Here is a 15,919-nt window from a genome sequence, read left to right as displayed (position 1 = left end):
GGATTGATCATATGTGTGCAGTCCTGGTGTTCTATGCCACAAGCTAAATTTATTTTTGTGCTGGACGTTACCTGTAAGGACGAGCATCACAGTCTACCCCAGTGGTGCAGTCAGTGCACCCACCAGGAGAGTGGACTGTAATATCATCTAAAGCCTTCATCCGTCCTGTTGCAGTGATGTCTGTTGCTACCATATCTGACCACTGACCAGAACTATTGACAAAGGCAACAGGTTTGGCATTAATGAGATAATGTATGCAAACATGTAAGTGTACAAATGAACTCAGGCATCTTGTGCTCTTTGTGCAACCTCTGTATTTCTGTGCTTGCTATGTTTGCCTACTTAGAGTGGTGTCAATGTTATTTTTATAGCTCATATTACCTGGATAGAAGCCTTTTTACGTGCCCTCACTGACTGAAGGAAATAAAGACACAAGGAAGTTGTCAATTCTTTTCTCTGCTTGGGTCAGCAGGTGGTAAGTAGCCTGTATTTATGGTAGATGCTGACATTTATGATTTATGTCCCAGGGACCAAGGTACAATTTTCTTTCAATTCAATAACCAAATCACTCCCTTGACTCTGTAGGAGTAAGACAGTTTTCTTTTAAGCAGACTTGGTGCCGGGTGTAGGAAAAGGAGATTTAGGATGAAACCCCACAAATGGAGTCACTGACTCATGTTACCCCACAAACGTGTTCTGATGACTCAATGTGCACAAAGTATCACCAAGAACACACAGTGACCCTGCGGGCAAAGTGCCAGATGAACGGTTCTGGAAAGGAGGCCATCTTATAAACCATGTGGTCTTCTAATGTCAGGATTTAAACACTTATGAACCTCAAATGTAAGTTTCTAAATATTAACCTAATGTGGCACAATGTAAATATCCAAACAAAAACATGTGTAGCACTTTCACCCTGTGGTGGGGTGAACCAGACTCTTATTTCATATAATACTTGGAACAACCACCGACCGAGGTCAGGATCTCAGTCTGTGCAGCTAGTCGTGAAGGGGGCCTCACACTTCACCACTTCCTGCTGAGCCACATCCATCTAAAAACAGTGACTTCTTTGTCTCAACCGCAGCACATTTGACAGGTTTGGTTTATTGACACTTGTGCCTTTGAGAATGTATTCTGTCTGTCTGGAAAGATGTGCTCATATTTGCATTATTAATCATTTCAGAGAATGCTTAGAGGCGGATTCTATTAGAGAGTTGATAAATATTCAACAGGAGGGGTGATTGCATATGGAAATTATTGCCCCGGAGTCCTGGGAGTGGCAGAAACCTGGCCCTATATGACCAGGTGTCTCTTCGGCAAGTGCAAGGAGAGACAGAAGAAAGAACACCTTCTGGTGAGTAGTGTGCATGGATCTTAACATTAGTTCATGAGAACTGTCATAAGGAGAAAGAAGGAGCAGGCAAAAGAAGGTATGCTGCTCCTATTGTCATGGTTTTGGTGATGCACTGTCACTCTGCCAACACAGGGGCACCCACACACAAACTTAACACATACATCTCATACATGCTTATCACACAGATAAGCATAAGTCTAATTCACATGCATGAATACTGACATACATCACACACAGAAATGCACCTAATCAAGGACATAAACAAATACTTGCAACACCCCCCCACACACGCACATACAAATCATCAAAAAGCACGTGTGCGCTCACACATACACACACATATACACACATACACTTATAATGGGAGCCCGATTCACATGGCAACTGTAAACCCTTGTTTTTTTATTGCATTTACTTCTGCCGGTATGCGCAAAAGGATATGTAGCATGTGGAAATGCATTTACTAATGAGTAATTGTATGCACAATTGTGTATATTGTATGATAGTAAGCACAAGAAACAGTAGGAAATAGGCAAGTTAATGCATTTCTTTGTCTGGAGTGTATGTGAACACCCTCAAAGTTGTAACATTGTGAACATTCACAAATGCATCTACAACTCATTCTCACCCTGGATGTGGTCAGAGCTTTGCTCCAGCAAAGGATGGGAGTGAATTTCTCTAAAGGGTGGAAGGGGCGATGGAATGCCACTAAACTGTGTGAGAGATGTAGATTCAGGGATTTCTCCACTGAGAAACTGCTTTTCTCTAGGGAGATAACATGAAGCTTTAAAAAAGTGCAATTGCACAGCAGGGTTTCCCTTTCTTCAGTGCCTAATTTACCCATGTGTGCAGTGAAGCATAGTTGAAATATCAACTTCTAAAAATGTCAGATCACAATGTCAATAATATGACAGTTTTCTACTGGCAATATTTGTGGATTCCAGTCTGAGCGCATGTGTGCATGTGTGTGATGACAGTAAGGGGCTGATTAATAGTTTGGTAGATGGAAACACCGGTCTGGCAAACTCCAGACGGGGTGGTTGCTGCCAAGAGGGCAGCCTCCCTGCTGACCCCATTACAACTTCCCCACTGGGCTGGCCGGTCAACCCAGTGGAAAGGAGCAGCAGCATTGTCACCAACTCATAATAGAGTCGGCGGCAATGCTGCAGCATGCAGAGGGTACCAGCACCCCTGAAATGCACACTGTCTGCACAGCAGACAGTGTACATTTTGAGGGTGCTGGGCAGAGGGACCCATGCACCTGTTCTCTGCCAGCATGTTCATGGCAGTGGTAACACCATGAAAAGGCTGGTGGATAACAAAGTTGTAGTCAGCACGGCAGTGCTGACTTCAACGCCGCCCTCGCTGATTGCAACCTGCACCGCCGTCAGCCCGTCAGGATCTGAGATCCTGGCAAGGATGACGAGAGGTTGGCGGGGCTGCGCGCCAAACTCATAATGTGGCAGTCAGCCCGCCACAGCCACGGCAGTCCGACAGCAACCGCAAGCCTGGAGGTCTTCAGACCATCAGCCTTGTAATCTGGCACTAAATATGCAACTCTTCTTATAGGTACTTTAAAAAGGTTGCAAATGTGCTAGTTTTTTTTTTATTGCGCCACTGCCTCAGTGCATATTACATTATTTTATTTCTGTAATTGACATTGGAAGCAAAAGGGCATCCATGAACAGGTGTATTGAAAGGAAACTCAGCTTTTTATGTTGTGTACACACAAGCACACATACATATAGAAACACATATAGAAAAACAGCCACATAAACAGGTTAACAAACACAAAGGCAAAGAGGGGCATAACTTCATTGAAATTTTGGGAGTGGAAGGGAACACTGGAAGAGTGGGTCCAGCAAACAGCCCCTTCGTCAGAATTATTCCAGGACTTAGGGCCTGAATTAGATGCCAGGGGACAAGTGATGGATGTTCACAACTGATTTAGATGTTCAAAACAGTGATGAATAGCCCCTCCACCTAAATCTAAATCCCATAGGATTTAATGGTATTTAGATTTCAGCGGATTAATTATCTATCACCGTTGTGATGGAGTACCCCATCTGCCAACAGCTAAATCAGGCTCTCAAAAAAGTTACCACTGAGCCTTCTATTGTCTTACAATATTGAAAGTGCAGTATCTAATTATTTGGGAAATGTGTGCCAAAGTAATGCCAAATAGTGAATTCACAACATTAAGGCAAACTACAATTGTCTGACTTGAATAGATATTTTACAATAGAAATCTGGGAATGTCGGTCACCCAAAAGTGGAAAACAGTTGCATCTGGTTAAATAGCTGCTCCCTTCTTTATTTTCTGATCATCTCTTTGGAGGGTCACATGCACTCAAATTTAAAATACTGTTGATGAGACGTGGAGGAAAAGAGAAGGTGGACAAATAAAAATCCTCTGCATTCACAAGTCTTCTGATTTTGGTTGATGGGAGAACAAAACAACATACACTTTAGCCTTCCTTGTATTTATATGTTTGGTTGGGGGACATCAGGGAATATGGTCATATGTTCATGTCTACAGTTATAGTCTGGAATATTGAGTATAGTACATCAAGTGGCCAAAATACACTGACCAAAATATGGAACAATATAATATTGAGGAAGTAATGCATAAGGATAAGTATGATATATTCTAAAATCCACATCTATGTAGCATGAAGAGTAATGTAATATTATTTGTAGATAGATATATCTTCAAGGTACATGGACAGTAATTTTGTTATCAATACTTTGATGACAATACCATGGGAGCTCAATATTCTGTACCCAACATTCCATATTTACACCCATATTTACAGTTGTCTTCCTGTTTAGAAGTACAAGTGAGTTTAAGACCTACATTTGAACTTGCTTTAAGTAAAAATCCAGTCTGCCAGGGCATGCTTCTGGGTGTGGTGAAAGTGGGAGCAGGTTCAATATCAATAGTTTCCAGAATCCAACATTCCAAAAGAATTGTTACTGTGACCCATATTTTAAATGTATTCTGGTTGTTGATATTGCATGAATGTTGTATTTAATTTGTGTTGATAGTGATATCATAAGATGTTTTGGAGCCACAGGCAAAATCCATTTTCAGACCACTTTTCTGGAAGACATTTAAATTTCCTACTCACTCTCAGCAGTGATGCCACCAATATTACATTTTATGTTAAAATTTCAGAAACCAAGAGACGCAAAAAACAGGCACTAACTCAAGCTGCTTGGTGTTCTCCAGCCAAAAGGAACCAACAAAAGGCTGAATATCTATTGATAAAGGTATTTAATTTTCTGCTTTGCTCTTCATTTGTTCAACGTGCAACAATAATATGTTACAAAGAATTCAGTGGCTGAGCAGCCTTCCCTGCCCATCATCAGAAGAACAGAGTAAGGGTGACATGGTGAGATTTAGTGTCAAGTGCATAATATAAAAATAAAACTTAAGCACTCAGCACTTGACATTCCATCTTGTTTTGGCAGGTATTCATAATCAATCACAAATAGGTCTCACTTCACTACTGGAATTTGTGCTGTAGCAGGTACAATCAAAGCACTATGCTGAGGATGTTAATCATTCCATTTGGTGAAATCTGACAAATGTCTCCATATTTCTCTTTCCCTGCCTTTGCTCTCTTCTCCTTTTTCAATATGTACAATCACTAGCAAGATATTTACCTCTGACTCTACTGAGTAAGATAAATGGGAGGAAGTGGGAGGTTGGAGAAAGACTGAAAGGTAACGTAGAAGAACAAAGTAGGTGTAGATGGTGAAGAAAGAGATGACCTAAGGAGAGACATGTGGTAACAATAGAAAAGTGGGGTATCCTAAAACAGTGATTCAGAGATATAGAAAGAGAGGAAGAAAGATACCTAAGCTTTTTGAGTGAAGCAGAGATGTAGACAAATCTAGAGCTAGGACTGAGCAATTTATAAAGGGAGGGGAAGGATGGGGTACACCGAGGGCCGATTAGAGAGACAGCTAGAGAAAAAGAAAGAGAAAATGCAAAGCAACATGAGTTAAAGACAGGTGAAGACAAAAAGAGGTAAGGGTTGACAGGTTTAGGGCTTGAGGTGATGAAACATATGCAAGGTAGTGAGAGCTGTGAGGTAGAGAGGAGGGTAAAATAATAAGAGATGTAGAAAACAATTCAAGAAAACATTGCAATGACAAAGAAAGAAAGACATAATACAAGATGAATTGTAGAAAAAAAAGATGAGATGCAGCAAAAAATAGGATAAGTTGGAGTGATAGACCAAGTAAAGAAAGAGATGCGAGGTTAATAAAAGGAAGATGTGGTGGTGAGGTTGAGCAAGTAATGCAAGGGAAGGCTAGAGGTAGATGCAGGTGAGGTAGAGATATGTGGAAAGAAGGAAGCAGACAGATACAGCTGAAGTAGACAAGGTGAGTTTAAATGAAGAAGAATGTTCTAAGAGATGCATGTGTGTGTGAGAGAGGTAAGGATAGACAAAGAAAAAGGAGTAGGCAAATAGATGTAGTGAAAGAGGAATATGATAGTTAGAAAGGGGATGAGGAAAGAGGTAGAGAGATGGTAGAATAGAGAGGAAGCAAGCAAATGGTGAGGCACATTTACAGCATATGTAGCAACAGAATGGTTCCATAGGAAGATGAGGCAATGAGAAAAATTAGATTTTGAGAAAGAAATGTGAAAAAACAAATATGATGTAGAGAGTGGTAAGGTGCAGAGAGGCCTGGCAGAATTACAGAGTGGGAAGGCCCAGAAGAAAGGAGAGAAAAATAGAGAGCTGGGTAACGATTGATATGAGTTTGAGAGAAACGTGAAGTAGATGGAAAAGAGATAAAGGGAGGTGAGATGGGAACAAAGTATTAGGTGCAGAATAGGGGGGCTGACAGAGATCGAGTTGATATATAGAGTAAGAAATATAGAACTAGGCACAAAAAGAGGTATGACGTGAGTAGGACCATTGTGCAAAAGATGGAGAGAGGAGTAGAGAGAGGTGTATTGAGAAAAAGTAACGGTAGAGGAAGTCAAGCTAGAGTAGTTATTAACACCCGGATTTAGCAGTAGGCAGAGAGAAAGCAGTATAGAAAGCTGGAAGAGGTGCCTGAGAGGGTGAAGCAGGGAGAAAAACATGACACAGAAAGATTATTTTTGAATATGACACTGAGGGCCAGATTTACTAAACACTTGCTTTGTCCATGCATCAAGCAAGGTGCCATAAGGCAACTGTAGAGGGTGTCAAGCTATAGGCAACATGTGAGCTTAAGTGAGATTTACTAAGGCACACAAAGCCATTTTAGTAAGTCTGAAGCAATACAAAGTAGCACAAATTGCTGCTTTGCGCTACTCAACATTCAAAAGGTGTTCTATGGGTGAAGTATGGGTGTTTCCATGCATCCACCCATGGATTTTAGCACATTCTCAGTTATACAAAGACTCAAAATGGTATCAAAATGGTACACTGATCTTATCCGTAATACAGGCGCACTATCACCATGGCCCAAGGACGCCTGCGTTCGTGCTAGGCAGTACAGGAGGGAGCAGGCAATGCATCCTATTTTAGTATATTTGTCACATTCCTGCTCTCTCCTTGTCATGCAGCACAGAACAACATGTTGTCTTGCTGTGTTGCATGAGTTCTTAGTGATCTGCCCCAATTGTCTAAGTGTGTGACCGTTAAATTGGAGCATGCCTGGCACACACTCTTGGTTGATCTCTTGAATATGAGTGCTCCAGTAAATTATTGCAGCTCCTGTACAAATGCTTGTTTGTATAGGGATCATAATTACAATTTTACCAGAGTGTTTTTCACCCATTGATTAATGGGTGCAATAAGGTTAACCCTTAGTTAAATTTCACTGGGCCAAACATGCTGAAATTTAAAAAGTTAAAAATATCCTTTAAACTCCACAATATGCAGATTGCAGTGCAGTTGACACCAACATCTGCATGTTATCCCTTGTTCAAAGAGGGAAAAATCATAATAGGTTATATTTATCAGCCCAGTAAATACCAGTCCCCAGGGCAGTGCCATTTATTACACCACTTGTAATGATGGCTTACGTTTTTGTACCTAGCTGTGAATATTTTTTTAAAATCTATTTTCCATGCTCATTGTTATTATGACAAGATTAGTGACTGTTCTAATCACTTTACTATGGGCATTTATCATACCACACCACTGATAACCAAATCATGTCACAGTTTGATAGCAATCAAGAAATACTTAAGTTCAGCTTCCAAAACTGTTTTCTGGAAATGGTCAGGTGGATGAGCAACAGTAAACTTAAGCTCAACTCGGTTAAAACTGAAATTCTTGTACTTTATGGCCGTAAAATGTTCAATAGACTTGTGGCCTGGGGAACTAGAACCTTACCCTAAGTGATTCAAATCTGCCTATCATCCTGGTTTCATTTTTAAGGAATCTCACATCCCATTGGGGTGTAGTGGGAAGGCAGGGGTTACTGGGCCTTTGGTTCTGGAAGTTGAGATCATTTGCCACTGATGCTCCACGACCTATCCTACTATTGGTCTGTAAACTAGGCCAAGTATAACCCTCTCCACACTTGATTCTCAGGGCAGCAAGGATGAGCAGTCACAGTTTCTCAGGGAGATCATATGGGAGTGCTCAGATGTAGGAGCAAATTTACAAGAAATTAGTGTAGGGCAGCTCCACAAGTATTTTAGCCGTGCTACCCTACGCCAATTTGAAAGGCGAGAAATGCTCAATATATACAAGATATGGTACATTTCTGTAATTTCCCTCTGTGTTGGTGGACAAACTGCTGCCTAGCACCAAATAAAGATATTTCTCCTAATTGCTCCTCCCCTGAGGAGGCGAACACTTTTGATGCATCCTCAAGTTTATAGATCCTTGCGCCACCTGTGCGTCACAGACAATGATGCACTGGTGGCAAAAGGGGCTTTTAAAAATGCCCCTTAGAGCTCAAAAATTCACCAACAGACCAAATAAAGTGAATGTCCAGTTCAGTGCATATTTTGGCAAGAAAGAATGTAAGCTATTCACAATGCTGTACTAAACACTACACACTTTAATACTGATATGCAAGCCAGTGTCTATGTGTGATTTCTTATTAGCACTTTCTAATGAAGTGGCCCTCTGTCCCCTTTTCAGGATTGCTTCCTGTTCTCCAGGGGATATTAGAGAACTGTGAATCAGGGCTATGTGCAATGCAATCATCCACAGTTCACAGATGTAGTCAGTTTTACGTATTACCCCTTTCACAGGTCAGAGGAGGTCTCAAGTTCTTTCAGGGCCATCTTGCACCCAGGACAGTTCCCCGCACACTCATGTGTACTGCACAGAGCTGGCAGTCTTTAATGGGGATTTGTCAGAGCTGGGAACAGGCTGTGTTCAGCAGCACCCATCCAGCCTTATTTTTGTGGTTGCTGCACAACATCCCGTTATGATGTTTGGCGACCCGTAATGAATGCAATCCATCAAACTGCAAGCAGCAGTTCTGAATGGTGGGTTCACACCCAGACCATAGGTAGGTGAAGTCTCAGGGGGATTATCCACATCTGCAGTAGAACTCACATCTGTGCTGATAGGACATAAAATACAGCCCTGATTGAGCCTTCAGCAATTAGCAAATGCAGCTTCTCTCAGGCCTTGAACAATTTGATAGATTTAGCTCCCAACAAGGTCTTGGCATGGTTAATCTTACAGGCATGGTTAATCTTACAGGCATGGTTAATCTTGGTTATGCGCTTTCCCTGACTCAGAACATGTAAAACCAAAGTACACATAGACCTTGGCAATGTGACTTAGTTCTCTATCACAATACAAGGCAGACCAGTTGTAGGTGCAATGAGCAATCAAATTATTTGAGAGCTGTTGTACAAAAGTAATAACAGGCCCATTACAATTGGGACATTTTTGGCTGGAACTCGTCTCCCTCTCTAGAAATACAAATATGAGGGATGATTACTGCTGGTCAATGGATAATAGGAGATACCTTGCAGGAGTCTGTGTTTCTGCACCAAGTCCTACTTGTTTTCCCTCCATTGTCAAGCAGATTTACACCTACTGGTAAGTGGTAAAGTACCTGGGCGAAAAACTCAATCACAATATCTCGTGTTCCCACTGGATTTGTAATTCTGATGGCAATGGTAAATCCTGTTACTGGGTCCACTGGGATTCAGGGTCCACACACAAAGGAGGAATAAAAGATGTGAATTCATTTAAACAAGCTTCAACTAATCGGAGGTTCTTGCTGGGAGTGGAGCTTGTCTTCTTGAGAGAACATGAGCCAGAGCACAGACTCTCAGGAAAAACAATAGATCATTCCTTTGGCCTCTTCTTTGAATCAATTAATGCTTCTTGCATGCAGCAGGCTGGCTTGCTGGAACTCTGGGACATGGGTGGGATAATCAAAGAACTCCAAAAGACTCTATCGGAGCATTTGTGAATCAAAATTGGAGACATATCAACCAGCGCTACAACTGGCCTGGCCTGACCTGTGCAGAGAAGGGGAGGAAGGAGCTGCTCAGGGTCATGCCACAGACAAAAAGAAGCAGGGCTTACAATTACTAGGAATGGCAACCCAGCATCCTGGAGCTATTCCTATACACTAAGACCACAAGAAAATGATGTCTCAGTCTCCAATGGATATACAAACAAATTGCCGTAATTCTTTGAGGTAAGAGCAACATTCTAGTGATGATAAACTTTGCTGATTTACCAGCAGGGCTAGAAAGCATCTTCCTCAGTAGGGTTCCAAGGAATAAAGGCCTGAATTCCACAACTGCAATCAACTGCAGTTTTATCCTGGCTTCGCAGAGGGGTTAGTAGTCTCGCTTGATAAAAGAAGGGACACTTTGAGGCCAACGGCCATGTTCAATAGAGTCAAGTACCCCGCTGGGGGGCAAGGAAGTCAAATCAACGTGTGGATTGGTGGGTTCTTGATGTTTTTCAGGAGGAGAACAAAATATTGAGTTCGGGAGTGCAGCATAATGTTACTGCTCCAGTGACCCTAATCGTTACACAGCATAAGAGCTTCTCAGTTTTAAAAACATAATTATAGGTAGGCGTGACTATTAGATAATATTAGGTTAACATAAAGTCATTTCTGGCTTTGGCAATGTTCTATACTATATATGGCATTGAACTTCTGCCAAGAGAAAAAGGAAGGTCATACATTTGTTTTATTTAAAGTATTTTTCTGAAATTGATAATAATACAGGTAGTTCCCGAGAAAGCATTACTCATACAGTGTTTCTGTGATTAGTATCTGCCTACTTTTATGTTGATGCACACAGGGATGCTGTCCCATCCTTTGCCTTCCTCATACTATTTCATATGGACTCTTTGTAACCTACACTTTTATTTTACCCTGAGATAACCTATAGAACCAAACTGCTTTCTGTGTCTGGGCTTGAAATTATTTGGAAGTTACACTTTAGGGCATCATTTACAAGGATTTGGCATAGAGCAGGACTGAAAGCATTCTTGCTGCGCTGCACTATGACAAATCCAAAGGGCAGGAATGCACTATATATAGGAGATGCAGTGCATTCCTGTCCTTTCAGCCAGTGCCGGCACATTTGGGTGCCTAGCACCAACGCAGACATCCTTGTACTATGGTGCAAGGGTGTCTGCATTGTTGGCAGGATTGTTTTTGTGCAGGAAGGGACACCTTCCTGCACAAAAAACAATCCACTGATGCCTTTTCCTCGTTCTATGTGCGCTGTTGAATGCAGCACATATGGAAAGCAGAAGGAACGAGGAGAAATGAAAACACTTCTTGTTATGCCTGCTCTGGTGTGGCATAAAGTGTTGGCACTGCCCCAGGTTTACAGGCCCCTTGTTAATCTGGGGCAGCATCAAAAACCATGGGTGTTGCGTGAGAACATCTACCACAATGCCCATGGTGTGCCTCCTTGACGCAGGTTAAGGCAACGCAGCGCTTTGCACTGCCGTGCCCTACGCCATATCAATGAGGCCATGCAAAGCCATGCAGAGTGACTGTGTGGCCTCATAGATATGATTGAGAGGCCTGCGCCACTAAAGCATGTACAAAATTTATGTTGTGGCGATGCAGGCCCCTTGTAAATAAGCCTGTTTGTCTGAAAAACACTTTTCTAAACAAAGGCAGCAAAATATACCTTCTTATAAAAGAGAAAAGACAGTGCTGTTACTCTCCACACAATCATGTATGATGCTTCTCCACTGACTAGTTGTTTTGTATTACAGAGGCAGATACTGAATACACATTGGAAACTTTGTTGCTGACCACCATGAACAAAATCACTGTATATGAGCATCCCAACTTCCAGGGACTCCATAGGACATATACAGCAGATGTTCCGAATCTTGTGAATGAGAGCTTTGAAGACACCATCTCGTCTGCGAAGGTGGTGGGGCAGCCATGGCTAATGTACGAGCATCCAAACTATAAGGGATGGTTCATTGCCTTAGAGGAAGGAGAACATCCGGCAACTGAAATGACTGACAAAGCATCTTCTTTGAAGCTGATCACCGAAGACCTGAACAATCCAAAGATCACAGTCTATGAGCATGGATATTGCTCCGGCAATTCGTCAGTTGTGACTCATGAAAGCAATCTAATGTTTGGAAACATAAATGATAAGATATCCTCACATAGAGTCCAGAATGGAGTATGGCTTCTATATGAGCATCCAAATAGAGGGGGGAGATATATAGTAGCCAAAGCTGGTGAATATCTAGACGATTATTCTATTACTGGTTTAAATGATCAAATCTCTCACTTGTATCCTCTGCGTCCCGGGAAAGCCTCTGTGACCGGCACACTTTTGTGGAACAAGAAAAAGGTAGAGAGTGAAAGGAACATCCAGGCAGATCAGTATCTTTACACCAACAACACAGACAGTGAGCAGGAGTTCACTGCTACTTCTTGCAAAGAGTATGAGAAATATGTTTCCCATAGCTTTGAGTTCAGCAATGAATCTTCAATTAAGGTGGGTGCTTCATTTACCTTGAAAGAAGTGGCCAATATTACAACAGAGGTTTCCAACACCTTTACAGTGAGCAAAGGTGAATCTGAATCTCTCACCACAAAGAAAACAGCAGAATTGAGCTTGCCGATCAAGGTGCCTCCACGCACAAAAATTATTGTCAGTTTCATGTACAAGGAGGTTATTAGCTCAGTACCAGTGGAGCTAAAAATTGTCCAAGGCAGTAAGACTGTGACCGAATATGGCACATACCACTGTGAGTCTGGCACAGATATGTACATTGATGTTCAGTCTCACGCCATCAGTACAGTCTAGTATGACCCATGCTTTCTTATTGTTAGGGGGCATGCCTCATCATTGATTTGCTACTCTTTGTTTCTTCGTACTCGCCTTAAAACTGAGAAATCTTAGAAGGATCACACAAATCCTTTGCTCGCAGGGACTTATCCTGCAACAAAATTATACTCCATGCCATGAAATGTGTTTTTCCTGTAGGTTAGCCATGAACATTGACCCCTTACCAGAATGTCAACCAATGCCATATTTGAACTGGGTCAGTGGTTGTCATGGCTACATAGCAGTTAACCAGTTTCCTTGAGTCAGAGAGGCAAAGCTATGCTCTAACCACTGAATGGATGTCACACAGGCAACAGTGTACGACTGTGTGCTTTATAACTTCAGGCATCACTGGACTGTGATTGGCCAGTGTTCATGTCTGCTGCACTTCAAGCTTTCAGCTCTCTTCAGGTGCCTGTCGGCAATGACTCACATGTGTCTGAATGTGACAATGCTTCAGCCATGGATGTGTCCTAACTTGTTAGTGATGTTTATATCTGCACCAGTGTCTGTCTCCTCCCAGCAGAGATTCTGCTAAGACCATACTCTGGCCACCTTGAGTCACTGCAGTAGCAATGCCTGCTTTGTAAGAATGTAGGATAATTCAACCCTATAAAAATCCCCCAAGACATCTCAAAACTTGTGTAATTCAAGCTATTTCATACACTGGTACCTGGTTGTCAGAGCTGCAGTTGTGTTGTACTTTTGTCCACAGGACATGAGCCAAATCCATACTCTGACTGGGTGTTACTGCTTCTCAAAAGTAAAACTTCTCTCCCAAGGGCCTTAGTTGATGTTACAATATGATAGGTCACTGGGTGCCCTGCTAAGTGTTTCCGTGGCAACCACATACTGGAAGCAAGAGCACAAGTCTCTGGAAAGTAGGACCATCTCAATGGATTTTATTGTCAGAATGGCAGACATGCAGACTTTGGGCCCAATTCACAAAGAAGATCATAAAGCTGCACTTGTAGATTTACACCTACATTCAAGAGTAGATTTACAACTTTGTGGAATGCCAAACCTTTTCCAGATATATGCATGGAACATGGAAAGCTGCTGCAGGTGTACGTTTTCCATTCTCATGAAGGTCATGTGACATTCCCAGAGAGATCTCATTTATCTGCAGAGTTACCCATAGCAGAGGGATCCGCACAGAGGGAATAGAAACCCCTGTGGAAATACATACCTTTTTTTTTTTTCCCCCTTGAAAAAGGTACTTCCTTTACAATCCCAGCAAATTTGTAGATGCTGATTCCTCCTCTCAGGTGATTTAACTTTGTCAATAGAGCCCAATAGATACAAATAATCGTTGCAGCGCTGTGAACTATATCAGATCTGACTGAACAAGGCCAAACAGGTTTTAGTGATGCCACTAAGACACCTGTAGGGCACAAACAGATTTACTTAGGAAGCTTTGACCCTCTCCTTTGTCATTTTTCTTTTATAACTGATTGAGCAGTCCATTTCTGGTGAAAATTAGTTAAACCCTGAAGAAAAGGCTTGGCAAGATACTGTTTACATCTTGAAAATGGTCTCTCTGACCCTGATTCATTAAAAACTAAAATCACAACCCAGATTTAATTGCTTCACATGTTGTTTTGGTAAATGGAAAATACAGCAACTAAATGGTGCACGTATGGGGATCATGAAATGCACATTTTTACCGCTGGGTTTCAATGAGCCATCCGCATGTACAATAACCCTTTACTTCATTAACATGTGTCCGCGTGTATCCATTCAATGAGGCAGCGGCAAAGCAAGGCCACCAAAGGACCCTAATGCAAGCAGTGAAAATTGGACCCCTTTACCCCTTTTTGGAAGTAAAAAGCATTAATATTTGTGGTGTGGAGCACCCTCTAGGACCCTAGCCCCAGGTGCCATTGTACCTCCTGCACCAATAATAGCTACATCCCTGGATGGAGAATAATTTAGGTACAGCTGTACTGGATTACTAGTTTGATATTACATCATAGCTGGTATAAATAGAATATTATTGTACTTCTTTTAAATCTAAGCAAATAACTCTAATTGCACATCCTCATCCACTTCCCAAAGATATAGAATAAACAAAGTTAATTTATGTGTACCTGTGTGAATTAAGGATAGCTTTTGTCTGTGTGTTTTTCTCCAGTTCGGGAAACTAGTCAATGATCAATATTTGCATTTCCTGTCTGATTATGTTTGTTTCTGGTTGAGAACAAATAAATCTACATTTTCCACAGCTGAAGAGTACATTTGTGTGAACCTATTTTTGCACTGGAAAATGTTATTGTCACCCTGACAGCACTGATATAATAGATGTTTACCAAAATGCCTGGTGTAGCAGAAGTGACTTCAGTTACTTAAACTCTCCCCTCATGACATCAGAGGAAATGAGCTCATGTGACCTTTGACTATGATGGCATCACAGGAAGTTGCTCCATCCAACCTTCGAGCCTGATGATAACACAGGGAGTGAAAACACCTACAAAAAAAGCAAGTACAACAAGATAAAAACAATTATACAAAACAGATAAAACTCTACTTATATTACTGCCTAATTTATTAAACAGGGTCCTTCCATGGTAAGTCAGAGGTGGAAAGATGATAGACCAAAAACAAGAGCATCATTGGCCAGAAGTACAGTCATCCTCTTCTATAGTAGCCATCTTATTTGCAAGTACAGCCTCAAAAGCTCCATCTCACCCATCACTTTCATTAACACAAGTCTTACAGTCCCAGACATTGCCTCACTTGCCCAGATAAAGTGTCACAAGATCATTTGTGCCGGGTCTGCCCTCTCTCTGAATATAACTGCCACAAGGTGGGGCTGCCCAGCTCAGGCCAGATGAAAAATCCTGTTGTTCCGCTAGTAACAAATGAGGGGGTGAACAGTAAACCACAATGTCTATTTTAGTGATATCATGATTAGTTTAGGGTATGAGTTGTTACGTGTAAAGAAAAAGTCAAAGTATCCAGGTGTTTATAATGGCTTGGGTTTACACACATAAAATCTGTTTGAATGTACACACTCCTGTGGATTGTTTAATCACATTAGTACCTGTAATTGAGATGGTGAGCCTTCACTCTAGGAACTACAGAAATGTTATGCTACAAAAATATCTTTAAAAAATATAGCAATGTTGCACACAGCGTAATTTAGAAAAACAAATGCAATGAATTAGATGAGGATATTGTCATTGTGCAGCAGTAGAGTGAAAAAAAAGATAAACAAAGATAACACTCCAGAAATATTACAGATCAAAATAACAATTTTTCAAGGTATCATGGGATTCATGACATTAATAAATAAG

At 41.4% G+C, this 15,919-nt stretch overlaps 1 protein-coding gene across 3 annotated transcripts; it reads left to right on the top strand.

Moving 5' to 3' along the window:
* The first annotated feature begins 1,327 nt into the window (after nucleotides 1-1,327).
* LOC138303662 (epidermal differentiation-specific protein-like) lies at nucleotides 1,328-14,853 on the top strand. Of its 3 annotated transcripts, none has more exons than XM_069242967.1 (3): nucleotides 1,330-1,354; nucleotides 4,533-4,627; nucleotides 11,545-14,853. In XM_069242967.1, exon 3 carries the CDS (start codon nucleotides 11,589-11,591, stop codon nucleotides 12,600-12,602), a length of 1,014 nt encoding a protein of 337 aa, XP_069099068.1. In that variant the 5' UTR covers nucleotides 1,330-1,354; nucleotides 4,533-4,627; nucleotides 11,545-11,588; the 3' UTR covers nucleotides 12,603-14,853. The 3 variants fall into 3 exon arrangements, with proteins under 3 accessions (XP_069099071.1, XP_069099068.1, XP_069099069.1); XM_069242968.1 differs by lacking the exon at nucleotides 1,330-1,354 and adding an exon at nucleotides 1,408-1,430; XM_069242970.1 differs by lacking the exon at nucleotides 4,533-4,627 and having other exon boundaries at nucleotides 1,328-1,354.
* The last annotated feature ends 1,066 nt before the right edge of the window (nucleotides 14,854-15,919 follow it).

This window comes from Pleurodeles waltl, chromosome 7, assembly GCF_031143425.1.
Source record: "Pleurodeles waltl isolate 20211129_DDA chromosome 7, aPleWal1.hap1.20221129, whole genome shotgun sequence".
NCBI classification, from domain to species: Eukaryota; Metazoa; Chordata; class Amphibia; order Caudata; family Salamandridae; genus Pleurodeles; species Pleurodeles waltl.
Note: the sequence above shows the minus strand (reverse complement) of the source record. Positions and strands in the feature narration are given on the sequence as shown.